The sequence below is a fragment of the Tenrec ecaudatus genome, chromosome 6 (assembly GCF_050624435.1).
Source record: "Tenrec ecaudatus isolate mTenEca1 chromosome 6, mTenEca1.hap1, whole genome shotgun sequence".
In the NCBI taxonomy this organism is placed as follows: Eukaryota; Metazoa; Chordata; class Mammalia; order Afrosoricida; family Tenrecidae; genus Tenrec; species Tenrec ecaudatus.
The window spans coordinates 134749712-134776918 of NC_134535.1; the positions used below are offsets into that span (position 1 = coordinate 134749712).

At 50.7% G+C, this 27207-nt stretch overlaps 1 protein-coding gene across 1 annotated transcript; it reads right to left on the reverse strand.

The window, feature by feature from the left end:
• ADA2 (adenosine deaminase 2) lies at positions 1–27207 on the reverse strand. Its single transcript, XM_075553158.1, has 10 exons — positions 27108–27207; positions 24319–24648; positions 23019–23244; positions 19023–19233; positions 9672–9799; positions 8308–8398; positions 5679–5787; positions 2786–2943; positions 1830–2032; positions 1–1419 (listed from the first exon to the last, which is right to left on the reverse strand). Exons 2-10 carry the CDS (start codon positions 24638–24640, stop codon positions 1326–1328), a joined length of 1542 nt encoding a protein of 513 aa, XP_075409273.1. The 5' UTR covers positions 24641–24648; positions 27108–27207; the 3' UTR covers positions 1–1325.

Sequence of the window (27207 nt, forward strand, 5' to 3'; positions counted from 1 at the left end):
CAGGAAGTTGTGTGTGTTTGTTTGTTTTTAGCTGAATATTAACTAGGAGTGGGGCACTGCTTCAGGTTCATGATGTGAACGACATACATGTTTAGTGCCTACCCACATGGGGCTCACAGTCTGCTGGGGGGAGGGGAGACGGTGGACATGGAAAGGGATACATACGTCATGATAAGCAGCATGAAGGGAAAGAAGGAGGTGCCAAGAGTCTAACGGGGGGTCAGGAAAACCTTTCTGAGACAGGAGCATAAACGCTGAAGCCTAACAAGCAAACAGATGTAAGGAGGTAGGCAAAAGGGAGAAGAAAGAGCACTTCAGGCAGAGCGAGTGGGGAACAGTGAGGTAGAGCTTGTACAGGCGAGGCACAAAAGACCAGCGCTCCGGATCACAGAGACGAGACGCCAAGGGAAGATGGGAAGATGGCAGAGTAAGCCGGGGCCACAAACCCTGTGGAGACATGCGATTTTAAGTGCATTGGATCAGAAGCAGTGAAGGAACCCAATTTAATTTAATTTTTAAAAAGTAAAAAAAAAGTCATTTTACAGGGTTGGTGATCATATATTATGAATGTCTTGAATGCCACTGAATTGCATACTTCAACATGGTTAATTATGTGAATTTCACCTGAGTTGTTAAAAAAAAAAATCACTTTGCCCGGTGGAAAAAAATCAACCAGAGGGACAAAAGAATACAGAGGGAGATGGGGTCGAAGGGCACCGCAGTAGCTGAGGCAAGGAGTGATAATGGTTCGGATTCCACAGAGCAGTAGAAACAGAACTGGATTCGGAAGGTAGATCCCACTGGATTTCATGATGCACTGGAAGTGGGGAGCAGGGACGGAAGTAGTGTCAAGCCTTTCTCTGGAAATGTTGGCCTTGGCCAACTGACTGGAGTGCAGAGAGGTGCCAATTACTGTGAAAGGAAGGACAGGAAAGGAGTCCGTTTGACAGAAAGAAGGCCGGAGTTCAGAATCACTCACAGTAGGTGTCTGAGGTCCAGACATCGGAAAGCATCCGCACATCACTGGCATTTGCGAGCGTGGGAATGGGTCGGACTGTGAAGGGAAGGCGCATGGAGCTAGAGCACAGCAGAGAAGAAACTGCAGACGGACTCTGAGGAAGGCCGGCTCAGAGATGAGACAGAGGAGGGAGACGTGGGGAAGGGATCTCGAAGCAGTGGCCCGGGAAAGGGGAAAATCCGAGATGGCTGATGTCACTCAGTTCGAGAGGAAAGACCATTTCCAAAAGGTAAGTCTGGTCAGTGCGTCAAGTGTTTCTGGTGGTCAGGGCCAGGGGGCCATGAACAGCTGGGGAGTGGCTGTCTGCTCACTTCTTGGCCAGATCATCTATGAACTTATTCCATTCTTTCTCCCAGATCCACAGAGCATTCTTCCTCTCAGAAGGTAACAGGGCACTGTACCTGCAGGAGAAGGAGAGTCCAGGTCAGCTCCGGGGGAAGGGAGGGGATTAAGACAGGGACTGGGACAAGGTCTCAGATGTTCACGGGAGGGCAAAGTGAACAGCCAGTCTTCTACCCTAAATAAATTATATATCTATAACTAATTCTTCTGTTAACTTCTGTGGAGATATATATATGCTTATTCTTCTGTTAACATATATATATATAACTAATTCTTCTGTTAACGTCTGTGGATTTATATATATATATATATCTTATTCTTCTGTTAACTTCTATGGAAATATATATATATATATATATATATCTTATTCTTCTGTTAACTTCTGTGGAGATATATATATATACCTCAAGCAGAAAAAGGACATGACAGGGGGAGGAGGGAGGCATGGGAAATACACAAGGATGCTCACTTGAAAGAATTGATGGCCAGCTGCTTGAGCGTCCTCAGGTCAGTATCCATGCCCCCGATGCCCATGAAGACCTCATAGAAATCATAGCTCAAGCCTTTGGCACCAAAGAAGGCTGGGTCATCAGAACTGATCACCATCGGGTGCCCAGTGGCCAGGAGAGCAACCGCAGGGTGGTTTCGCAGGTCACTCACCAGCTTCAGAACCTGTCCAAGAGCAGAGAAGGGAGAAAGATGAACTTGGATCTTGAAAAGGGGTTATGCCAAGGGAGATGAGACGTGGAGCTTCATCGGCTACTTCCTTAGGCCCATCACTGGTCTGAATGTCGGGATGACTCCTGACACCAGGAAAGTCGATGCGTTCTTCACGCACTTCCTGATGGTTTCTAGTGTCACCATCACCGCACACTTGTGGTTTGCTTCTTTCTTGGTCCTGCTCAGAAGAGCTAAACAGATAGCTGCTCACAGGATCTAAGATATCTCCCTTTCTTCTCACTTCAACGGCCTTTGTCAACGTCCCTTTAGCCTTGCCCCCAGCTTAGGCCAAAGTTCCATCCCACCCGTGGCTCTCCACTGCCGCCGCATCCTTATAAGTGACTTAGACAATAGGCCAGTCCTAAAAATCTTTAGGAAACCTTAGACTGCTGAAGGCAAGGTCAGTGGTTCAAACGCACCAGACGTTCCTCTGAAGAAAGATGAGACTATTTCCTCCCATTAAGAGTTACGACCTCGGGAACCCTAGGTCCTGATGAGTCGGGTCAGAATTGACTCGATGGCAGTGGGTTTTGGATTTGGTATTAAAAAAAATCTTTATGAATGGGAGTGAGAAACTTGAGGAATATAGAAAACATAAACGTTATGTAGAGAGAAACCATACAAGAAAAAAAGCTTGGGAAACAGGGCAGAGGTTGAGGCTGGGGGCAAAGGTCATATTGTATCAGCACCAGGGAGCCCACCTACCTGGTTGGAAATGGGGCAGACTTCTATGGGTATGTCCCTTTGCCGTAAGTCTTCCAGGACGGCTGGGTGTTTGCTCAAGGCAAATCCATGTCCAATCCTGGTGGAGTTCAGTATCAGGGCATCCAAAAGATTGTTGTCTATGGAAGTCCCCCGCCAATCTGAGCATGGAGAGATAGCCTTCAGTAGAAACGTATCGGACCCATAAACAGAAGCTCCGTGTCCCACCCCAGCAAGAAAAGGAAGAGATGCTAACATCAAATCTATATGCATACTGTGGATATGCACATACGCAGTCGATCTGATTTTCTCTTACAATAATGCTAAAGAAACATGATATTCCTCTGGTGTGTGGGGGGGGAGAGAAGGAACCATGGAGAAAATTATAAGTCTGGCTTTATAAATGGGCTGCGAACATTCCACTTGGAAGGAGAAAACTGAGTTTCGCTAAAATGGATGGCGGCAGTGATGGCACAACTGTTAAAAAATACGTTTAGACCTTTGAATTGTATGATATGTGAATTCTCTGTCCATAAAGCTTAAAACGAAGGAAAACAAACAGACTGGGCTTTAAGCCCTGGTCTGTCCGACCCAGTTTCCAAACCAGGCTCAAGTCCCATCTTCTTTCGCCCTCCTTTGTGTATTCCCTCAGCAATGTTCTGGGGATCTTAGACTTAGGGTTTTTGCTTCGCAAGTTCTGTTACACACAAAGTCAGTATAATTATGGATTGACTTAATCTACTTGCTAGTACCCTTGGGACATGTCCGGTCTGAGGGCACAGTGCTGTCTACACCTTGGGACATGGTTCAGTCTGAGGGCACAGTGCTGTCTACACCTTGGGACATGGTTCAGTCTGAGATCACCATGCTGTCTACACCTTGGGACATGATCCGGTCTGAGGGCACAGTGCTGTCTACACCTTGGGACATGATCCGGTCGGAGGTCACAGTGCTGTCTACACACCGGCCATCCTTGCAGGCAGGGTCTTCTTTCAAGGGTATTTCCCGCCTCCCTTGCAGCTATGGCGAACTTAGCCCTGACCTGTGAGGTGTTCTGCTGGGGAACTTTTGGAGATTGCTCCCTAATCAGGGGACACCCACCAGGGGCTATGATGTGGTCATTCCCAAATGGGGCAACCTCACCCGCTCACGGAGGGAAGCAGATATTGCTTGCTATGTGAGATAATAAATGACCCTGTCATAAACCTGTCTACCAAAAATAAATAGACCTATTTCTGCAGCCAAACACATCTTAACTGAGCCTCATGTGAAATTTGGAAAGTTCTCTTTTTCTGTTAGAAGCAAAACCTAACGTTGCTCTTGCTGGTGAGGGTCTGCATATTATTAGGTAGACTCTCTGGTTTCTTGGTCTAGTATTTTCTTTTTAAAGATTGCTTCTCGCTTGAAAATAAATAAGGACATTTTCTGTTGGGACACAATGAATTACAGCCCATGGATTAAATACTCAAGTCCTCTCTTAGGACCATGCACCCTGGAATTTGATTAGTTCCACATTACACAGTTTCATACTGCTCTGTAATGATTCCACACAGGTGAGTAGGATCTTTCCAGCTTGACCCCCACCAACGTCCCACCCCCAAGCAATTCTTGAAAGCTCCTAGAGCAGACGTTGATCTAAATTGGATCTAAATTGCCTTAAATGTCAGGAAAGGGAATTCATGCACATGAGTCCCGAGAGATGGCCTAACGCACCGAGGTTCCAGGCTGGTTGTGAAGCACAAGCTTCCCACTGCTCTCTGCCTCTCGCCGTGGTCTTCAGAGGGTGACCGGTACCCTAGGCTCTCTGAGGGATGCCAGGGTGGGAGGGGCAGGGACCTGTCTTCTAGTCTAGGTTTCCCTTCGAACAGCCTTTCCCCAAATTGCTGTCCTGTTTCTAGAGGGTTGACACCATTTAGGTACAGGACGATGGCCGAGACCACAGGGTGCACCGTGGGAACCCAGAAGTGGCTGGCTAATGGCAGTTCAGAAGGAATAGCGACAGGCAGAGCTGCTGCAGCAGGGTCTTAGCACTGATGAGTGGTGGCCAGACCCCTCAGACCACAGAGCAGGCTAATTCCTGTCTCTCTTCCACCACTTACCACGGTGTGACTCTGGAAGGCCTGTGGCTCCAGGTCTACCCACTCGCTTTGGCATGGGGAGGATCAGAAGCGGTTCCCACTGAGCCGGTACCACTGACTAGCCCTTGAACACTGAAACAGTGACCCAGGGGCCTTGGGCTCTTCATCCACCACGTGGGGATCGAACCGTCTCGGAGCAGAACTGGGGTGAGAATTAGCAATAGAGTACGCTCAGTGCCCGATCCACACAAGGCACTTCCTGAGGAGTCACTATTATTGTCCTGCTTATTCCTTTGTCTCGGAGCCGCTGTTCAGAAGAAACGAGATCATGGGTATGAAGCCCAGTGTCCAGTCGCTTTGGACGCACGGCCACTCGTTAGGAGGGAGTGGAACTGCCCCACAGTGCGCCCAAGGCTGCGACTCGTTAAGGGGGCGCGCTGGTCTGTCTCTCTTTGCATCCGCACTGCCAACGTTTCGTCCACAGCCCCTAAGCATTGCGCCATCAAAGCCCTCAAAATAGAAACCTGAACACACTCCGCTGCTCCCCCCAAGGTCGGAAGGGTGAGTCCACCCAGAAGCACACTGGAAGAAAGGTGGGTGGGCTGGCCATCTACTTCTGCAGCGCGGCCCCTGAACACCTCGGGGCCACAGTTCTGCTGTGACACGGGCGGGGTTGCCCTGCATTGGAGCCGACATGGTGACAACTGGGAAATCAAACAATCAGAGGCCACCATAGTGTGGTCTTATGACTGCTGCCCAATTATCCTGCCAGCCCTCTGTGTGTAGCACCTGCTTGTCTCCCAAGGCGGTCGGCTCACCCGTCTCGCCAGCGTGTAAAAAGTATGGTAGTTGAACGCCTTCCAGGCTTGGGATCAGCAAAGCCTCCTGGTAGTCAGACAGGGTGTGCCCAGTGTCCTCGTGTCCCACCTGCAGGACAGAGAGGAGGGGACTTGGGGTGCCTGCTGGGCAGGTATCCCATTTGGCTGAGGCGTGCCCTGGGTGCCCTGCCAGACAGCTTGCCACACTGCCCGTTAAGAATGACCAGTAGCAGAGTTGGGAACAAGACGAAAGTAAAACCTTGCTCCCAAAGCATCCCTCCCTTCTTCACAGCCTTGCTATCTTCTCAGCTCCTGGCCCTCACACCTGGTCTTCTCTGGTCACCTTTGCTGCCCTCCTGAGCTCCTTGCAGGGGTTGCAGGTAGACAGTGGGGAGACAGATGGAAGAAGGAAAGATGGAGAGAGGAAGCAACAGAGGCAGAAGGAGGGATACAAAGAGAGGCAGAGCAGAGAGACAGAGAAGTAGAAAGATGATGAGACACACACCAAAAAAAAAAACCAAGATAAACTCACTGCCATTGAGTCAATTCCGACTCATAGCAACCCCATAGAACAGGGTCGAACTGCCTCCTATGGGTTTCCAAGACTCAGTCTTTACGAGAGCAGACAGCCTCATCTTTCTCCTTCGGGGCAGCTGGTGGGTTCGAACACTGACCACGTGGTTTACAGCCCAATGCATACCCCATCACACCATCAGAGCACCCTACACAGAGACTAGGACAGTAGGGGGCAGAGAGCACCAACACCACATCAACCAGGAGTCGGGGGCCAGGAGGAGCCAGGTGCAGCTCAGCCATTCACCACCTGGGGGTCCTTCTTGCCACTTAGAGCTCGGCTGTTCACAAGAAAAGCAACTTGAACTAAAATCTTGCTTTTTCAGATGAAGCCACACATATCCCCAGGGCTCTGAAACTCTGTGCTGGGGATAGGGCTGTCTCTGACCTCCCCCCAAAAAACAAACAAAACCAATAATGCCATCAAATCCATTTGGACTCCTAGTGACCCTGTAAGGACAGAGTGAAAGGGATTCTTTGAGTTTCCGAGGCTGCAGATCTTTCCAGAAGCAGACAGCCTTAGCTCTGTTCCTTGGAGAGGCGGGTGGGTTTGAACCCCCAACCTTTTGGTTAGCAGCTCAACACCTCACACCACCAGGCCATCTGGATAAACAGCATGCCTCCAACAGAAGCCCAATTGTGGCTGATAGAAGTAGGCAGGTATGGGGTGGAAGTGAAGGATGTATCTGTAGAATAAAACAAGCATGGATACTCAATAGAGCTGGATGGAGGGTAGACTGGAAAGGAACTTAAGTGTTTGCAAATGGGCCCCTTGCACCTATGGCCCGCCAACGTGGTGCGCGGTGAGTCCTTGCCCATTGATGCTCTGGCTCGGGCCATTTCACAAGGTAGACCCTCTATGTTCTAACTCCACTGCAGCCTGGGTCAGAACCACACGAAGCGAAACAGGAGCTGGAGGACCTTGGTCCCTTTCTCCGTTGAGCATGCACCAGGCTCCCAGGAGGTCCGCCTGCGCCCAAATGAATGGCAAGTGATTCCCCATACCTACGCCCTCATGCTCCGGTTGGTTGGAAGGCTGGAGCTTAAGTACCAAACCCATTGCCACCAAATCGATTCCAATTCATAGCAACCCAGAGGACAGACTGCTCCATGGTTTCTGAGCCTGTTACTCTTCAAAGGCAACAGACAGCCTCACCTGTCTCCCAGGGAGAGGCTGCTGGGGTTGAACCATCAACTTCCCGCAGCAGCAGCAGCAGCCCTGGGTGGGCAGCTTCAAGAATAGGCGGGCAGGGAGGGAGATTGTGTAGTGAGTTGCTGTGTGGGATGATGAGGAAGGTTTGGGAGGTCACCTTTGGGGGGGGGTACATAACATCGTGACCGTAATTAATGTCACTGCGCCGAACACTTAACAACAGTTCAAGTGACAGCTTTTAGGTCACGTATTCAAGGGGGCTTCGAAATTTCCTGGGAAATTTCCAAGGTCTTATTCCGCTCCTCCACATGCTTTTTGAAGGAACAATTCTACTGTTTCCAGAAAGAGTCACTATGACTCAACATTGACTTGATGGCAGTGTTTTTGGTTTGGGTTTGGGTTTTTTTGGTGGGGGTGGGGGATGGGGCACTGGGCTGTCATATATTACCATCAAAATGGTCACAAGTGAGGCAGAAATGGGATGAAGAAGAAAGAGGGACCACTTTGCCAGCAGTGGGCTTTGCTTTGAGTTTCATTTTTGCTTGATCTCAAGTCTTGCCCCCTGGCATGACCCCTCTGGGTATTTCAGGAGCGGGGAAGGTGTGACTTTCGGAGTCAGACATAGGTGGGCATTTTGGGCTAGAAAAGGGGTCAGAAGGCAAGGGAAGGGAGAACGCCCCCTGATTTATTGTCCCAACTCCCCAAATTCCTTCCTGATTCTAGAACTTGCCTGCCCCTTTGCCTCCAGCCCTTTCTGCCCTCCTCGCTCCCGTGGCTGGCTGCCCTGCAGGCTCCTAGAGGTGGTGAGCCCTGAGCTTCCCAGAACCCACGCCCCCTTCATGGAGAGCTGCCCCCCTCTGGGCCCTTCCTGTGCACAGAGTCCAGAGCCCAGAGCCCGGTTACCAGGTCAAACCCTGCCACCATGTTGGGGAAGGCCCTGCGAAGCTCCATGGCCATTCGGACAGATGCTTTGATGAGAGCTGGGTCCTTGGTTCTGAGAGAGAGAGAAGCAGAGAGCGAGCAGGCCAAGGGTTACGCCAGCGAGCGAGGGGCAGGGAGCAGTTCCCTCCTGGCACTGGGCTTGCCCATCCCCCAAACGTTCCACACCACTGTGGGCATGCCCCGCCCGGCCGGCCGCCAGCCTATGGTGGTCCCTTTAAGTGACTGTGGGTGAGAAATTCCTCTGTAGTCCAACCCTATCTAGGACCCTGGCTCCGTCAGCCCCCATGTGGATAAAGCAACATGGCCTTTCCCTGCCGCCCTCAAAGGGTCCTGGGGTCCTGGAAGTGGGTCCTGTTCAGTAGACACCTGTGAAAGGCCACAGGTCACTCGGCAAAGTGGCCTCCAGAGCCACAGAACGGAGCTAGCTGTCTCACCTTCCTTGGACACCCTCTCTGCCCTCCCAGGTCCAGAACAGGGGGCAATACAAAAGCACCACAGGACAAACGGTGGGCAAGACTCCATGACAGGACGGAGGAAGATCTCTGCTCAATTCTGTGGGGACTGTCCCCTGTCCTGTGCCCAGCCCGCACAGCTCCCCCTCTGCCCCAAGCCCTGGAGGTGGCAACCGGTGCCATGGAGCTGGAGGTGGCACCAGCTAGACCCCCCTCCTGCAAGCTCCCTCCTGGGCCGGTGAGAACACCAGGACAGGGTCCCACTCCTGCAGAGCCCTAGGTCCCCACAAGGACAGGAGAGGAGTCAAGGAGGGCCAGGGAGGCTGCAGGGAAAACCAAGCCAAACGGAAAATCAGTTTCTGGGGATTCCATTCTGACTCCGTGGCGACCCCCTTCCCCCACCCCTGTGTAGAAAGTACAGCTGCATCCTGGGCTTTCCGTGGTGTGACCCCCTGGGAGCAGATCGCCAAGTCTAAGTGTGCGTGAGTGGGTTGGCATGGGTTAGCAGTCTGGAGCTGCTGTTCTCACCACCAGGGACTCCTCGCTGCACAAAGCCACTAGTGACTGGAGGCCCTGCCGCCCGGGATGCACACCGCCCCCCCTTGCCCCATCTGGAGTGACCCCATTTGACTGCTACTGCCCATCGTCTCCAGACATGTTCATGAGAAACGAGTTTCACGGGGTGAGCTAAGGAGGCAGCTAAAGCCTGTAAACCTTTCTGAACGCGCCTGGGGAAGGCGGTCAGCCCTGTCTTCAGATGCACATGCACACCAAACCATGGCTGCCTGCTAGCAAGTTGACTGCCTCCGACCGCGCCCCCCTCCCCTCCTCTGCCTTCTCAGCCTGTCCTGCACCTGCATCCCACACTCCCACCTGTGGTCTGAGTAGATGAGTTTGAGTCCCACGAACTCAGGATGGTCCTTGGCAAATTGCTCGGCGGCTTCCTGGTACGCCCTCACGCTCCACTCTTGGTCGTGGGTCTTCCCGTTTAGCTCGTACACCTGTGAGGAAGGCAGGGGGTGGGGGGAACCGACGTCAGGGCAGGGGGAGAACTTTCCCAACTGCCCGTAGTCCCTAAGGCCAGGCGGGCTTTATGCTTTCCCTGCTCAATCTAGGATGCTTTATGGGAAGCCCTAACCCACCCACAGGATGCATGTCCGAGGCAGGGTGTCTGTCTGTCTGTCTGTCGTGTTCATTTCTGGGCCCCTCACCGACCTAGAACGGTGCTCGGTGCACGGACACCCGTGGCTGTTAAGTTGATTTGGACCCTGAGGACCGCCTGCTCCCCCGCCGCCCGCCGCCATGTAGCAGAGCAGAGTGGGGGAACGACTGGGTTTCTTGGCCTTTCCCTTTATGTCTCTCCTCAGTCCAAACAGTGCCCTTAACCACCATGCTGTGCGTGGCTTCTTTTGTATCAGCCACTTCATTGGGGCGCTTATAGCTCTTATCACAACCCATCCATCCAGTGGTCAGACACATCTGTACCTGTGTTGCCAGCATCCTTTTCAAAACATTTCCTTTCCACTTGAGCCCTTGGTATCAGCTCTTTTCCCCCCTCCCTCCACCACCCTTCCACCCTCATGACCCCTTGATAAATTATAAATTATTTTTATATCTTACACTGCTGTCTCCCTTCACCCGCGTTTCTGTTGGTCCTCCCCAGGGAGTGGGGGGGGGCACTAATACGTCACTCATGGTGAGTGGCCCCCCCCTTCCCCCCCATCTTCTGCCTACCCTCACGGTGTCACTACTGTCATGACTGTTCCTGAAGGCTTTATCTGTCCTGGATCCCATGTGTCAAGAGCTCTTACCTGTACCAGTGCCCATGCTCCGGTTTAGCTGTATTTGTAAGGTAGAACTGGGGTCATGATTGTGGGGGAAGGAAACATTAAAGAACTAGAGGAAAGTCGTATGTTTCGTCAGTGCTATGCTGCACCTTGGCTGCCTGGTCCTTTCCTTGGGACTCTTCCGATTGCAGATGTGCATTGGGTCGCCACTCCAACTTCCCTCGTTCGCATTGAAATGATTATTTGGTTGGGGTCTTCTAATGCCTGATACCTGATCCTGTGGACACCTCCTGATCACACAGGCTGGTGTGCTTCTTCCATGTGGGCTTTGTTGCTTCCCTGCTAGAGCTGCCTGTTTATCTTCAAGCCTCTTATTTGTTTATATCCAAAATGGGTGGATTAGAATGGCTTCCCACTCATCTCAACTCAGGGTCTTTTAGTGCTGCTTCCGTCTGAAGGAGCATCCTTCTGTGAGCCTGGCTTTCCCTCCTGCAGGCTGACAGAGGACAGTAGAGCAGCCAATACACAAAACTACGGTTTGTGCATGGCTGAAGACGGGGGTGATTTTATAGCAGCCTGGACATTTGACAGCCATGAAGTAGGAATTGGGGCTCTGCACCAGGCACTTCTTCTTATGTTTGCTCTCCTCCTCTTTGGAAGAGGGATGAAGGAGACCCTTTGCGAGACGCGTGATCGCAGGGGAGGTCATCAGTGCCAGAAAGGTCAAGCCTCTTGTTAAAACCCCAGATGGTATATCTTCTAATAGCCAGGCACCATCAGCTTTTACCACATTTACTTATGCACCCATTCTGTTTTCAGAGATCATGTTGGGAAGGTGAGCCTCACAGAATCCCAGGTTGTTAGAACAAAGTGTTCTTGCGTTGAGGGAAGTCTTAAGTAGAGGCTCAATGCCTGTCTGCTACCTTGATACTTGGCATATAACTATATGTACATAGAACTATATCCCTATTAAATATTAATATATTTACATATACACATGCCTATATTTATGCCTTTATAAATGTCTTCTACCTTCTAGTTCTTGCCTCTCTTTCCTTTACTCTCCTCCTCTTCCACTATCATGTTACCATTCAGGTTTCTATAAGAAATAACACCCCACCCCCCACTTGAGGGAGCCAGACTCCTGAGTGATCCTACAGGACAGAACAGAACTGTTCCTGAGGGCTTCCAAGGCTGCAAATCTTACAGGAGCTGCAGCCTCATCTTCCTTTTGAGGAGCAGAAGGTGGCTTTGAGCCCTCTCCCTGACCCACTACTCTCCTGCTGTGTCTTGGCGCACTCCCAGGTCACCTCCACCAGGGTCACCCTACACTCTGTGGGTGTCTCCGTAGCTTCTCCCCTTTCCCAAGCCCTCGGAGCTGCCTGATCTCCCAGGGCTGTGCTGCCTGGGTTGGGGCAAGTGGGCTGAGCAGACAGCAGACAAAGCCTGGCACCTCACACACTCCCCCTTTCCTGGCCCCCCACCTCCACCCTCAGCAAGCTGACTAGGGCCCTCCTCCTTGCCTCCACCCCTCAGACCCTGGGCTCCATTAGGGGCAAGAGCTTGTCTGATGGCTTGGTCTGCGCAGAACATGCTCAGAATGACCGAACAGGAAGGCTGCCAGGCAGGACCTTTCACAGGGTGAGCCAGAGGATCGGGACCGCCTATTATTAAATGAGTTTTTCCTGTTCAACTCAAAATTATAGTTGTCTTAGGATGATGAGAACTTAAAACCTCATCTTTCTCCCACGGGGTAGCTGCCCCCTCGGATTGCTGGCCAGGTGGTTAGCATTCACCGCATAACCCACCACCCCGCCCATGCCCTCCATCAGCCCATAAGCTAGAACAGTGGGTCTCAACCTTCCTCATGCCTCGACCCTTTCATACTGTTCCTCATGTGGTGGTGACCCCCCCAACCATAAAATTATTTTCGTTGCTATTTCATCACTGTCATTTTGCTATGGTTATGAATTGGGTGACCCTGTGAAAGGGTCATTCAACCCCCAAAGGGGTCACGACCCACAGGTTGAGAACTGCTGCTTTAGAACTATAAATCTCATTGTCAATGCATTTCATGGAGTCTTGGGTGGTAGAAACCATTAAGAACTCCACTCCTAACCCTGAGGTGTGGAAGACCAAAAGTCAGGTGATCTGCTCCCTGCTTCGGAAAGGCCCTATCTCTTCAACCAACATCCAGACACTCGGCTAGAACCTTCAAACTTCCCTGCCGAAGGAGGCCCCTCTGCTTCCACTGAGCGCTTCTCAGTGTGGCCTAAGGACGTGTGGGTCTTTAGACTTGTTCAGAGACCGACAAAACCCAAGGCCCTTGTCGCTGTCGTCTGCTGTGGTCCAGGAGCTGCAGGACGTGTGCTGATGTCACAGTTGTCACCGTTCATGGAGCATGTGCTCGTGTGTTTTTGGAAAAATCTTTTCACTTTAAAAACGGTTCCCAAACAAGCCAACGACAAAACACACCCACTGCCATCGGGTCAATGCCACCTCATAGCAATTCAGTCTTTACAGGAGCAGACTCATCTTTCTCCCACGGTGGGTTTGAACAGCCGACCTTGTGGTTAGCAGACAAATGCCTAGCCCACAGCGCCACCAGGGTGTCATATGCCCTACGTATCAGTAGCTATAAACTAAAGCTCTCTGGCATCCTCAACATTTTGGGGTCCTGGGGCCAAAAATGATAGGAATGAATATGTACTGTAACCCCACCCAGCCTTGCTACTTGAAATAGACGAGTCACCTGCCCAGCTACTCCAGTGGGGTTATGAGGGCCCTGAGGTGAAGTTCATGGAGTTTTTTATCTCCCCATCTTCCCCCTCTTGAGCCAGGGCAGGCACGTCATAAATAACCAGTAGTTTCAGAACAGTGTTGTCCACCTAGGTTTGCTCGTGGCATATTTCCAGAAGATGGATGAATAGATGATCATTGTTGGGGTGGTGTTTAGAGAAAAGGGGGGAAAAATCCAACAAGTGATAATTATGCCAAAGAGGAGAATCCTGTTTGGTTAATCAAGTATGCAGAGATATGCAAATGATGCATCCAGGGTAGGGTGAAGGCTTGCACACGGGTAGTGGTGCCAAGCCATCAGTCCTGTCAATCCAGAGCTATCTCAGAAGTCTAGGACCCCTGCCTTCCAGGGCTCAGACGCCACTGCCGGTTCCCATGGCATGGAGCAGCAGGAAGTCGGAATCTGGCCATGGGGCTGCAAACGCTGCAGCCACATTCAGAGACGTTTCCTAGTCTACTGGTGTCCCCTGCGACCCTGGCTCCCCCTAAAAGAAACAGCAGGCTGGGCAGAGGCACCGAGAACCAGCTCTGAAGGCTCAAGAGCACCCCTGTGAAGGAGTGGGAGACCTCTCCTTCTGAGTCGGGACAGGTGTGCAAGTCCACACAGACCCCCAGTGCGTGTGGACAGACAAGCAGCGAATCTGGAGCCTCTGGAGAGCCTTCTTGAGGCCGGCTCCGGTGGAAATCGGCTCTGTCTGAAATCAATCCTCCCTCACAGGGCTGTTGCATGGATCGAATGAGTTCATGTTTGGGAGGTGATCGCTATTATTAATAATAACTATCCTGGTTATTCTAGATCTATCACATCATCAGGTCTCAAAAAACCCTCAAAACTTGTAGTCGTCTTAGGACGTTGAGTGGGCGATTCAGAATTTGATGATTTATAAGTACAGGGACACAGTGGCTCTGTCTATTTGGTAAGTCTTCAATGAAGAGTACATTGAATTCAATTTTGACTAACTCCACGTTTCATGGTAGTTTAACTGAGAAACTATACATCTGTGGGGGAAATTACTCAAACCACATGTGACTTACATAAATGGATACGTTCGTTTCATTGTCTAGGATATCAAGGAATCTTTCATTTTTTCATACTGGAAGGAACTGGAGGGAAACTTAGGGGCAAAGACTTGTTCAAAGGTTTACAGTTAGCTTCTCCCAAGGTGATTGAGTCAATTCCCACCCATAGCCACCCGACAGGACAGAGTGGAACTGCCGCTTTGGGATCCCAGAGCTGAACATCTTTATAGAGAATGGAAAACCTCATCTTTCTCCCACAGGGTAGCTGCCCCCTCAAATTGTTGGCATGGTGGTTGGCAGTTCAATGCGTAACCCACACCCTGCCCACCCCTACCCCGCCCCCCCCACCATGGCCTCAATCAGACCATGCTCTACAACTCTAAGATCTCATTGTCAGTGCACTCTACAGAGTCTTGGGTGATGGAAACCATTAGGAACTCTACCCCTAACCCCGAGGTGAGGCAGACCAAACGTCTGGTGACCTGCTCTGGAAAGCGCACAGCCTGGAAGCCCGTGGGACCCCGTGGGACCCGGGAAACACATGGGGGTCATGAATCAGAACCAAGGCAACAGCGACTGGGTCGGGTGTTTTCCCTGCGTTGAAGGCAACCCACGCTCACTGCTAGAGTGTCCTGCATTCCACAAGCACTAGCTGAGCCGCTGCAGTGGGCCAGAGGCACGCCCGGAGCCCCACGTTCACTGTCTCCTAGATGCCAGTTTGAGGCCTTCACAAGGATCGACATATGAACCCCCTCCCAGAAAAGTGAGTAAAGGGAGACAGCGCTTGGTGTAAGACATGATATATATATATTAATAAATTATCGAGGGTTCATGAGGAAAGGAAGGGAGGAGTGGGGGTGGGTGGGGAATGAGCTGATACCAGGGCTCAAGTAGAAAGAAAATGTTTTGAAAATGATGACGGCAACATATGTACAACTGTGTTTGACTCAATGGATGGATGGATTGTGATAAGAACTGTAAGAGCCCCCAATAAAATTATTTTTTTTAAAAGGTGAAGAATGCAGCCCACTCAACAGTGTATTTAAAGGAGGCTGGCCATCCAAGGGGGGAGCTCTGGTAGCGTAGTGGTTGTGTGTTGGGCCCCTATCTGCAAGATCAGCAGTTTGAAACCAGCAGCTGCTCAGTGAGAGGAAGATGCGTCAGAAACTCTCAGGGGGCAGTTCTGCCCTGTGGATCACTCAGAATTTGGCATTGGCTCAACGGCAGTGAGTTTGGCTTGGGGGGGCCATCTGCAGAGGGCCAATAGCCTCTGCCCACTGCCCACCCACCCCACCCATCTCCATCCTCTAGTCTAGACGGCCCAGGAGGTCTCACGTCTCAGTCTGCACCACTGCACCCTGGATCAGGATGGGGTGTGGGAGATGGTGGACCGCTGGGGGAGAACCTGGTGTGTTTAAACTCCCCACGGAATTCTGACATCAAGCAGGCTTGGGCGTCACCTCACGCTGTGGGTCCAGTAGACAAGTAAACCCCACGGTTACACTATAACACATGTGTGACTGGAGCAGCCCAGAGGGCCCAGCCTAACAGTCAGTGTTTTTGCCAAACAACACTGTGAACACCGAAAACACTTTAGCTGTACGTCTGGGGAGATTATCAATAAAGTGTCTGCTGGGATCCACGGAAAAAGCATGAGTATGTGGTGGGGGAGGTGGTGGTAATTGTGGTGTGGTGGTAGACATGGTGGAGGTGGAGGTGGTGGAGGTGGAGATGGTGGAGGTGGTGGTAGTGGTGGAGGTGGGAGGTGGTGTAAGTGGGAGGTGGTAGAGAGAGTGGAGGTGGAGGAGGTCCTGGTGGTAGTGGTGAAGATGGAGATGGAGGTGGGGGAGGTGGGGGAGGTGGAGATGGTGGTGGAGGTGGAGGAGGTCCTGGTGGTGGTGGTGAAGATGGAGATGGAGGTGGGGGAGGTGGGGGAGGTGGAGATGGTGGTGGAGGTGGTGGTGGTGGAGGTGAAGGTAGAGGAGGAGGAGGTCCTGGTGGTAGTGGTGAAGATGGAGATGGTGATGGAGGTGGAGGAGGTCCTGGTGGTGGTGGTGAAGATGGAGATGGAGGTGGTGAAGGTGGTGTAGGGCCGGTGGAGACGGTTGATGGAGGCGGCAGTGGCGGTGGTGGAGTCAGGGGTGCTGGTCAAACAGGAAGTGACAGCATCCATGGAAAACGTCTGGGAAGGGCCATCAAGGTGGCGTGCTTTGCCCCGACGGAAGGCAGACTCCCTCAAGCTTGCCGGGCAGTCTCCGGTTGCTAATCCTTGCGGGTCTGGGAAGAGCTCCCGCCACAGACTAGCAGGGACCCAGCCAGGGCCTCAGATTCGGGCAGTGGGGGGCAGGGGCTGGAGCCCTGGCGATAAGACCCGCCCAGCAACTGTTGCCACGGGCAAGTAGCCTTTGTTCTAGAGCATTAGGGACACAATAGGAGGCTGAGCAGCCGGGATAGTCCATCAACATCATCCCCGGGCTCTGAATTAGGCCCTCGGCCTGGAAGGGGGGTGGTGGGCTCAAGCGGCTCAGCAAAAGAATTCCAAGGAAGACCGTTTTTAGTTGTTAATGTGTTGATGGCTCCCCTACTCTGGCTAATGGGGGCATTAAGGCACCGGCTCTACTCTGCTAGAAGCCTTTGTTCGGGGGTCAGGCCAGAACAAATCGTCAGGCCCATCCCCCTCGGCCTCGCCCCACCTTCCAGGCAGGCGTGCTGCTGGGGTGAAGGTGCGGCGTGGGGCGCGTGGACAGGCGGCGCGCAGGGTCCCCGCGCTGTGTCTGCCCCACAGCCGGGCCTGGTCACTCGGGCCCCGGCAGAAGGGGAAGGGGTGGAGCCGGAAACCCTTGCTCCAGCCTCTCTCTCCCTCCAAATCAGCTTCCCCAAATGCATGCCCACCAGGCTCAATGTGAAAGCCGCAGGCCTCACGCCGACCTAGCGAACCCCAAAGCTCCCCAGTGGTTTCCTCGCTGCCCTGCTCCCTGGCCTTCAAGAGCCGCCCTACCAGCGGCCCCCTGGAGGAAGCTGCCTCTCCGGCCATGTGTCAGAAGAATTGACACGATGGCGGGAAAGTGTGTAAGTGAAAACCAGCATTAAAAATGCAGTGTCATTTCCTATACCACTGTTTCCTGAAACATTTGCCTGATTTTACAGAGGTATGTGGGTAAGCATAAAAAAGCTGACTTTACCATGACCATAGATTCATTTTCTAGTTCCCAGAGCCCACAGAAGTTAAATGACAGGAGCAGCCCCATCTATGGCACGGCCCTCCTTCAGTGAGCCTCAAAACATTTTCCTCGACTCCCTTATCCACTGGCTAGCATTAAACAAAAACACACTGGGGGGAAAAGCTGACTTGAATACAGTTTTTTATAGTTCACCCTCGCCCCTGCCACCCCCCCACCCCCACCCCGGAGAAGGATTTCATGAGCATCTCCAAAAGGTAATATTGGCCCCTTCTTTGTTATTCACACTGTACCCCATCCCTGGGTCTTAAATATTACAAGAATGTTCATTTCTTAGTCTCTTGGTCTTCCGGCCCCCAGCCCCCTCCTGGTGAGTACTTAGAACCCTGGACAGAAGGGATGCTTGGAGGGAGAAGGGCAGGAAGAAGCAAGGTTGAATTCTAACGTTGGGTGGTGTGAGTACACTGTGGGGGGTGGCTCCGCCTTCTTGCCTGAGTCCCAACGTGATTCCACTACTCGGGGGACCACAGAGAGGGTGCTTCAGGAAGAGCAGGGTGAAGGTGGCTGCCAGAATGGCTTGCCTGGCCACTAGGGAGGAAGCTCCATAGTTCAACGGACAGGAAGCAGCTCTGCAAGTGGCCTGGCGGGGGCGGGGGGGGGGGGGCTCTCGGCAGGAAGAGCCCGGGCAGACTTCCTGCGGGGAGCTTCCAAGGCCTCAATGCTGACACTGGTAGAAAGAGAGGGGCCCAGGCTGGGAAAAGGGAAGTGGGAGTCGGAGGGAGGCAGCCATCCTCCCTGCAGGCGTCCCAGCCCGCACTGCCCAACAGCCAACCACACTTTGCCTTCTGCTAGAAGGCCCTCCCTACCCCCACCCACTCACCTACCTCTAACCACCAATGTCCTTGTGTGAAACCTGCTTGTGCACATGAATTCTGCGCAACTTCTGTGACCAGCTTTGCCCAACCCAAACCTGGTGCCGTCAATTCAGCCCCAACACAGACTGCCCGTAGACTGGAGTTAGAATGTAACCAGGCTTGTTTCAAAGGAAGACCCTCCTGAGGCGCTCACCCACCGCAGTAGAGGGGGCTAGAGGCATGGCCAGATTCATCATCCATCTCCTGATCAAGAGCATCATCTGATGGGACTCAGAGGAATGAAAGAAGGCACTCTTAAGAGTCCAAGACTGGGGAGCCCAAGGCCCCAGGGGCATCCCAGGCAAAGATGAATGGCAACAAGGTTCTGTGGACAGTTTCACTTGGGCCAGCCAGCTCCATCTGTCTGAGAGCCCAGGGATAAGCACATGGGCACCAGGCCTCTGACCAGCACCTGTGGGGGCGGGGGGGGGCGGGACTCTGTGGACCAACAAGGTGAGATCTGAAAGCCAAGCACGGAGCAGGGGAGAGAAGACTGGCCAGAGGAGGGGGGAGAGGTGGGCTTACCGGCAACAACAGGACTCTAAGCTCCAGGTAGATCACGTTGTCCAGGTAGAACTCCTCCAGGCTGCGGGAGATGTAGTCTCTAAAGACTGGTGCGTAATGGACCAGGCCAGAGATGGTTTGGAAGATGGAGTCAAACCTCGCCCAGATGGCAGATTGGTCTTGGTAAGTCAGCTCGGGGTTCTTGGTCACCAGTGTGAAATTCCTTATCAGACTGTCGGGACATAAAGAAGATGTGAAGGTCACGTCAGGCCACCCTATACAGACACCTGTAGGGCTTCTACAGGCCTTGCCTCTCCCACACAGAAGCAAACTAGGAAGTGCCACAGGGAGGTGAGATGGAGAAGACAAAGAGGGGCACCCTGGTGTGGGATACAGAAAGATTTCTCCCAAGTTGTCTCCCCCAGCTGCTTGCTACACACGGTAAATGAGGATACACTTAGAGGTCAACGAAAGTCGGTCAGAGGTTCAGCGATCCAGAGCAATCACTCTATAGTCTGTCCCACGCTATGTAGGGCCCGCTTCTTTCTGATAAGGATAGTAGTAGATTGTTTCCCTGAAGGAGAGCCCTGGGAGGTCAAGCCCACTCAACGGTGACCAAGGTTAGGCCGCCATATTGAGTCTAGGGTCTGCCCTTCTTGTCACAAGTATACCCTTAGTCCCTCCCCTTCCTGTTACATGTACATCCGTAGCTCATCCGCTTCCTGTTACGCTTATGCCTATAGTTCAACCCCTTCCTGTGACCTATGTCTTTACCTGTAATTAGTGGGCATTCATGCCCCCAAAGATATAGAAGCCTGGGTTAGCTATAAATCTCCCTGCCTGCCCTCTCTGCCTACACTGTGCGTGAACCTGGCTGTTGAGTTCATGGCCATCCAGGAGGTGAGCATGCTACTATGAAATGTGTCTGACTTCTTTATTTTACTCTCTCCCATCTCTCCCTATTCCCTATGACTTTATTATAATCTTTATATATATATTTTTTAACCGTACAATTGTGCTTACTGAACCCGTGATTAGTTGTGGGGAGCTGGCTAGCCCCCACATCCCAGCTCTCCACCATGCGGCCAGGCCACCGCAGACTCTAGTTTTGAACTCACTAAGAGGGAGAGCCTTGTTCTCCAGTTCTCCCTGTATCTATGTAGCCTATCTGACACCACTGTACATACATGGAGACCAAGCTCCCCTTGGGTGGTAAAAGACCACACCCAAACCCACGACTATAGCCTGGATTCTGACCCACACCGATCCCATGTGTTAAAGAATGACGCGTAACATTCTCTTGGCTGTCATCGCTGCAGAGCAGATTGCCAGGCAGGCTGTTCTGCCTTGGTACCACCGGGTGCTTTTGAACTGCCAACCTACAGGTTAGTGGTTGAACAGAAGCCATTTGAGCCACCCAGGGACCTTCTGTGGGTGGCACAATGGCCATCATTTTGTATGTGGAGCCACACAGCCCAGGCCCACATCCATTGATGAGCTGAGACCTCGGGTGGCCACCTTTACTGCGTTGAGCTTCGTTTCTTATTCACGTTATTATTCAAAGATTAATAACTTCATGAGACTACCTAATACACTGTTCTATAATTAAAATAAGTTGTTACTTATCATACTACTATACACATACAATAACATGATTACTTTCGGATATTATTGAATTCTATTTCTGTAATTGTTAAGGGCCACCAAGTCCGTTCCAATTCACAGTGACCCTGTGCACAACAGAAGGGGACACGGCCCAGTTTGCGCCATCCTCCCAATCGTCCCTGTGCCGGAGCCCATTGTTGCAGCCACTGTGTCAGTCCCTCTCGCCGAGGGTCTTCCTCTTTCCCTGCCCCTCTGCGTGACCAAGCACGATGCCCCTCTCCAAAGACTGCTCTTTGCTGACAACGTGTCCAAAGTACATGAGACAGAGTCTCATCATCTTTGTCTCTACGGAATATGCTGACCGTACTTCTTCCAAGACAGAATTATTTTTCTTTTCACAGTCCCTGGTACTGTCAGTGTTCTTCCCCAGCACCACCACCACAATTCAAATCATAGATTCTTCTGCTGTCTTTCTTAGTCAGTCTCCAACTTTCACATGCTCGGGAAGCGATGGCAAATACCATGGCTAGAGTTAGGCACACCGTAGTCTTCAAAGGCACCTGCTTGCTTTTCAAAAGTCTAAAGAGGTCTGGTGCAGCAGATTTACCCAGTGCAATGAGTCTTTTGCTCTGTCGACTGCTGCTTCCATGAGCATTGATTGTGGATCCAGGCGAGACGAAATCATTGAGAACTTCACACTTTTCTCCATTTACTAGGCTGTGACCTATTGGTCCAGTTGTGAGGATGTTGGTCTTCTTTACATTACATCATATATTATTACTTATAATAATATTGCCTATTATTACTAGGAGCCTTGGTGGTGCTGTCAGGTGAGTGTTGGGCGACTATCGCAAGGTTGGTGGTTCAAACCCACCAGTCAGTTCTCAGGAGAAAGATGAGGTTGCCATTCCCACAAAGATTTACAGCCTTGGAACTCCTAGACAGGGCTGCTCTGAGTTGTATCGACTTGATGGCAGTGGGGTTGGGTGTTTGGTTAGAGCATTACCATGCAAGCCTGTTAAGACGTTGTTTTATGGTGTTTTTAAGTCATGCAGTCTACCAGATGGATTATTGTTGCAGCCCCTGTGGTGAATGATGAATGCTGAACTGTCATCATGCTGGGAGCTGGGCATTTTCTTTCTTCGGGCCTCGCTGACATCAACACAAATCTTGTTCTGTGCAGTAACAGTACTGCTGACTGGGCAAGATTTAACACGCAGCAGACACTTATTAAAAAGAAAATGTATTTTTTTTAAAAAGTCAAAATAGAAAGAAAATATTTGCTACTTTAATCATCCAAGAAACCACGAATCTTATATGAAGTACTTCTCCATATTAGTGCCAAGTCATGATATTTTTGATCGCGTCCTCTGTATGTGAAAGCCGGTCAGTGAATTAGGCAGAGCAGAAAAGGGTGGGCACCTCTGAACTTTGGCATTGGTGAATATTACTGCATATTGAGTGGACCGCCAGAAGCCCGACCAATCTATTTAGGAGGCAGTCCAGTCCGATGGCTCCTTGGCAGTGAGGACGGTGAGACTTCACCTCGCACATTTTGGATGTGTTTTCATTAAGCGAGCATCATGCTTGTTAAAGGGGAGGTCGGTGGAGGGAGAGAAGACCGTCAACAATAGGAATGGACCCAGAGGCTGCAACAATGGGCTCAGGACCATTCTGTTGCCAATAGGTCCCTGTGTGTGAGTGAGAACCCACTCAGTGTCACATAGCAAGATGTGATAGGTTTTATTCATGCCAACGTGACTCCCATAGGAACATGTGAGCAGAGTTTAGGCTGTCAGTCAGGTTGCAGCTTGATTGGGTGGCAACCAAGATAAATGGCTCACTGGAGGCTGACCCCTCGCTCTGCTTCACCTTCCTGTCTATGAGCCATGCTGATGTCAGTCAAAGCCCTGGAAATGGATCCACTGCTATTGGATCTACGAGATTTTGGACGCACTGGGCTGTGATCTTCCTGCATTCTGCATCATTGCAGGTGGCTGTGTGAGTCTGAAGAGGGATTTAGGGACTAGTATCAGACTTATGGGCTAATACGGAACTTATGGGTTCGATCTGGACTGGGCTGGGATGTTTTCTTTAATATACAAGTACTCTTTTATATAAAGCTCTTTCTTATACATAAAAAAGAAAGAGAGAAAATGTACTAGATTGTTTTTTAAAGATTCCTAGACATTTTTGTGAAGCAAAATATCTATCTATAAAATTGAAAAGAAAATACCTCTCGATTTTCTTTAAGGCAAGATTTTTATATAATGTATGGATTGTGATAAGAGTTGTATGAGCCCCTAATAAAATTTTAAAAATATTTTTACATAGGCATTTGTTCCAAGTGAGGCGCACCTGCATGCTACACATTACCCATGACAGGTGTGCAACACCTGGACCACCACTCACCTGTTGTCAAACTCAGTGACATTCTTCAGGTTTCTTCTATAATTCTTCAGCAGAATCCATTTCGAACAGTAGTCCTGCTTAAGGCTGGAGGGAGTTGGGTAGGCAAAGGTGAACAGCAGGGTCCCCCTTGGAGTGAAACAGATATGGCAGTGGGGCCTGTAGGTGACATTTTTCACCAGCCAGTCCACATCCACTGTGCCAAAGTCATGGAGGTGCAAGGCAGCCCCTGGAAGGGGAGAAGGGGAGGAGAGCTCAGGAGGTGAAGTCCCGAATCTAGGGTTGGAGAAGCAGTGGAAAGCATAAGGCTTTTTATCTGGGCCTGTGCATCTGGGGGAAACAACAGAACACGTCTTTCTCCAGCTCTAAGACCTGACTTATTTCTTGTCATTGTCTCCCCAATGCGGCCACTGTTTGGGGGGTTCAAGCCAAGAGTGGAACTTCCTTATCTTCTGCCCTTGTTAGTCAGAAACCAGGGGTGGGTTGGGAGAGGATCACATGTGGAATCAGAAGATGGGGGTTCAAACTGGGGCTCTATCAGCTTCTCGCTCTCCATTCAGAGGCCAGGCCTCCCTCTCTTACACTCCCTTCACTCGCCTCGGTCCACCATCACCTAGCCCGACATGGAACCGTACCCGGAGCTGCGGCCGCTGTCTCAGGATTAATGTCTCTAAGATTGATGTTCCCAGTCAGCCGGGAGGGAGAAAGTCTACTGAACCATTTTTTAAAGTTTTAATCTCTATCGATGACTTCTAAATAAGAGGCGGTAAGGACAAGTAAGCTGTAAACTGCTATCTATAAGTCCAAGATTATAATTCCTATTCGTGGAAACCTGTTTATACTGTATCAGAGTATATCCTGGTTGGTAGCTTGGTCTCACAATAAGGATAGGAGAGTGGGATAAAAGAGAAGATGTGGAAAGAATAATCATGTGCCCTGGTCCCTGGACACTGTCTTTTCCAGCTCTGTTAGGGAAGACCAGTATTATCCAGCGGCCTCCCACTAGTTCATTCTCTCTCTCTCTCTATCTCTCCCTCTGTCTCTCTCTCCCTGAAACGGAATCCCCTCAGAAGCAAGGGTTTTGGTTTCCAGGGTGAACCAGCAGCGACCATCAAACACTCCTTCCTGGTTTGCCAGCGAGAACAATGGAGCAGGGCGGTCAGAGTGGCATTCTCAGCTACTCCCTGAGGACTTCCTTAGATGTTGTCCTTAGTTAGAACAGGGAGGAGGGACGTTCCATCAGCAGCCCCAGTTTCCCCAGGTCATCCCAGGGCCCCCAGCCTGCCCCTCGCCGGAGCCCTACCTTTGGGCATCTTCTTCAGGATGTGGAACACTGCACTTTCCTCAATGAGTTCCTTGGCCCAGAAGAAGTGCATGCTGGGTGGGAACTTCTGGGTCTCCATGGCCTTGCTCATCTCGGCCTTTTTGAGCGTCATGAGTTTCCCGTTGGCGGCTTCTTCTTCTTTCCGCAGCAGGAGCTGCCCCCCCAGCCGCATCATCTTCTCTCTAGTAAGCAGCTTCTTCCGCGCCTCATCTATGGACACAGCTGAGCAAACGCAGGACAAAGCCACGGCCAACAGCAGAGCGAGCAGGGCCGCCCGCCCAGATGAGCCAGCTGCCAGCATGGGGATTCCTGGAGGAGGACATGGATCAAATGGAGACTCCAAGGGACTTGAATAAAAAAGGGGGTGGTGGTAGTGGATAGGTGGGGATTTACACATTTAACTTCGGAGTTCTCACCTCTCTCCTAAATTATTAGCAAACAGGATTTTTCCCTCTGAAACCTCAGATAAAAGATTTCCAGGTATACAAAGGTAGAAGATTTCCAGATATGAGGCCTCCTTATCACGAAGCTTTTCAGACAGCAAGTTTTGCTCGCACAAAAATAGAAATATTGAAAGATGGAACTGTAGAAAACACCTAAAAAGTAGGAGAAAATAAAATGACCAACAGGATTGTTGGTCCAGAAAATCCAGCACTCAAATAATAGGTATTTCATAAGAAGGGAAAAGAAGAAACAGATAGGAAGAAATATTCCAATGATATTTCAGAACATGGCTATTATTTCTTCCCCCTAAAAGCTTTGATCATTGATCATTTGATCATTGTGGCATAGTGGGTTATGCATTGGACGCTCAATCACAAGATCAGCAGTTTGAAGCCACCAGCTCCTCCAAGGGAGAAAGATGAGGCTCTCTAGTCCTGCAGCCCACTGGCATAGTTCGACTCTTCTCTACAGGGTTGTTATGAGCCTTCTAAGTCAGAGTGGACTGGCGGCAATGAGTTTGCCTTTTAGTTTGGATACTAATTATAAGGCCCTTGCTGACAGAGTGGGCTAAGCCTTGGACTGCTAACTGAGAAGTTGGTAGTTTAAACCCATAGCCACTCAGCGGGGGAGAGTGAGGCTTTCTGCTCCCAGCAAATGCTCCTGGCTTGTAAGCCGATAGAGGAGTTCTGCTTTAGTCAACAGGCTCGCCGCCCATAGGAGTCAACTCACGAGCGTTTTGAAGTCTCAATGATCTATTTGACACTTAGGGATTATTTCTGAATACTTAGAAATATATGCTTCAAAGCAAAAAGATGGTATAGAATGGACGGAAACTCAATTAGGAGATTTCATAATACCAAATTTATATCAGTATTGATTAAAACATTTTTTTATTTAAAAAAATTTGGGGAAGGGTATTTGTATTTAACTGTGAGGTGTAGGGCAAGTTACTTGGTAGATGCAGGCGTCAGTTTCTGCACTGGGGAACAGGATGAACTGTGTACCACCAGGAAAGCAGGAGATGATTCTAGCTGGTTTACCAATGACTATAAGTTACTCTGAGAAGTATATCGCTTTAAGACATGTTTGAATACATCAAACCTAGTATATCACGACTACTGTTATTTAAATTGAATTCTTAAAATATTTAAGTTCATTTAAATAACAATACTAACTCACTAGAGGTCCAGGGAGATGGTGGTGTTGGACTAGATTATTAGGCAGGTTCCTTCCTGCTGTGGTGTCCAGTTACTCTAAGGTGAATTCCATGTTGAGAGGGAATTTGGGGGGACTAGATGATTATTTAACTCAGCCTCACAGTGTGGTCAGGCTTAAACCCTGAGCGTCAGAGAATTGGACTTTTTAAAAAAATCATTTTATTCGGGGCTCTTATTGCTCATCCCATTCCATACATCAGTTGTATCAAGCACATCTGTACCTATGTTGCCATCATCATTCCCAAAACATTTTCTACTTGAGCCCTTGGTATCAGCTCCTCTTTTTTCCTTTCCCTGCCCTTGCAAATCCGTGATCAATTATATATTGGTATTATTATTTTGTATCTTACACTGTCCATTGTCTCCCTTCTCCCACATTTCTGTTACTGGGAGACAATTGAACTTTTGAACAGAGACTCCAACTTCATTCTGTCTTTGTGTCTGTCCTCAGGCTACAACTAAAGAAGTGTCCATCCTCATCTTAAATCCCTGGACCTCGCAGGACATCCACCTCCCCTCCCACCTGCCTGGCGCTGACCTGCCCCCAGCCTCAGCGCCAATCCCTTTCCAGTGAAGCCTGGCCCAGGCCACACCTTTAGAAATTTCCAACGCAGTCCTCCCTCTACAGGACCCCAGGTAGGAAAACCGAAGGGGAGCGGATCGCTGGTCCAGGATCATGTGTGGCACAACACACAGGGACTTTCTGTGACCCGCCAGACAAAAATGCACGGGACAGAGGTCAGAACTAGCCCCCCCCCCCATGCAAAAGGAAAGATGTCCCGTTATCAACGTGCATTGCTCTACCCACCTCATCTTCTTTCTCCACAAACTGTTACTCCTAAAAGGGAGTGTGTGAGAATGGATCCCAACTAGTTTGTTTATAGATCAGGAACAAAGAGCTAGACCACGGGACTTGTCCTTGGGCCTGCAGCCATTTCCAGAAGCCTACTGTGGGGAAGCCTCCGTCCGAAGGCAGTGGGCTGGGATGGGCAAGTAAACAAAGCCCAGGGCCCAGGGCCCCAACTTCCCAACTGTCCACGCACAAGCGTGGTGCTCCCCCCAGACGTCCACAGCCACGCTTCAGCTGTCCCAGGGCACCCCAGTTACCTCTGAGCCGCTCCGGAAGCTGTAGACTGTTTGCTGAGTCCCCTCAACAGCCGGCTCCAAAGCACCAGCAAAGCCCACCCTCCTGCCGCACTTCCTGTCC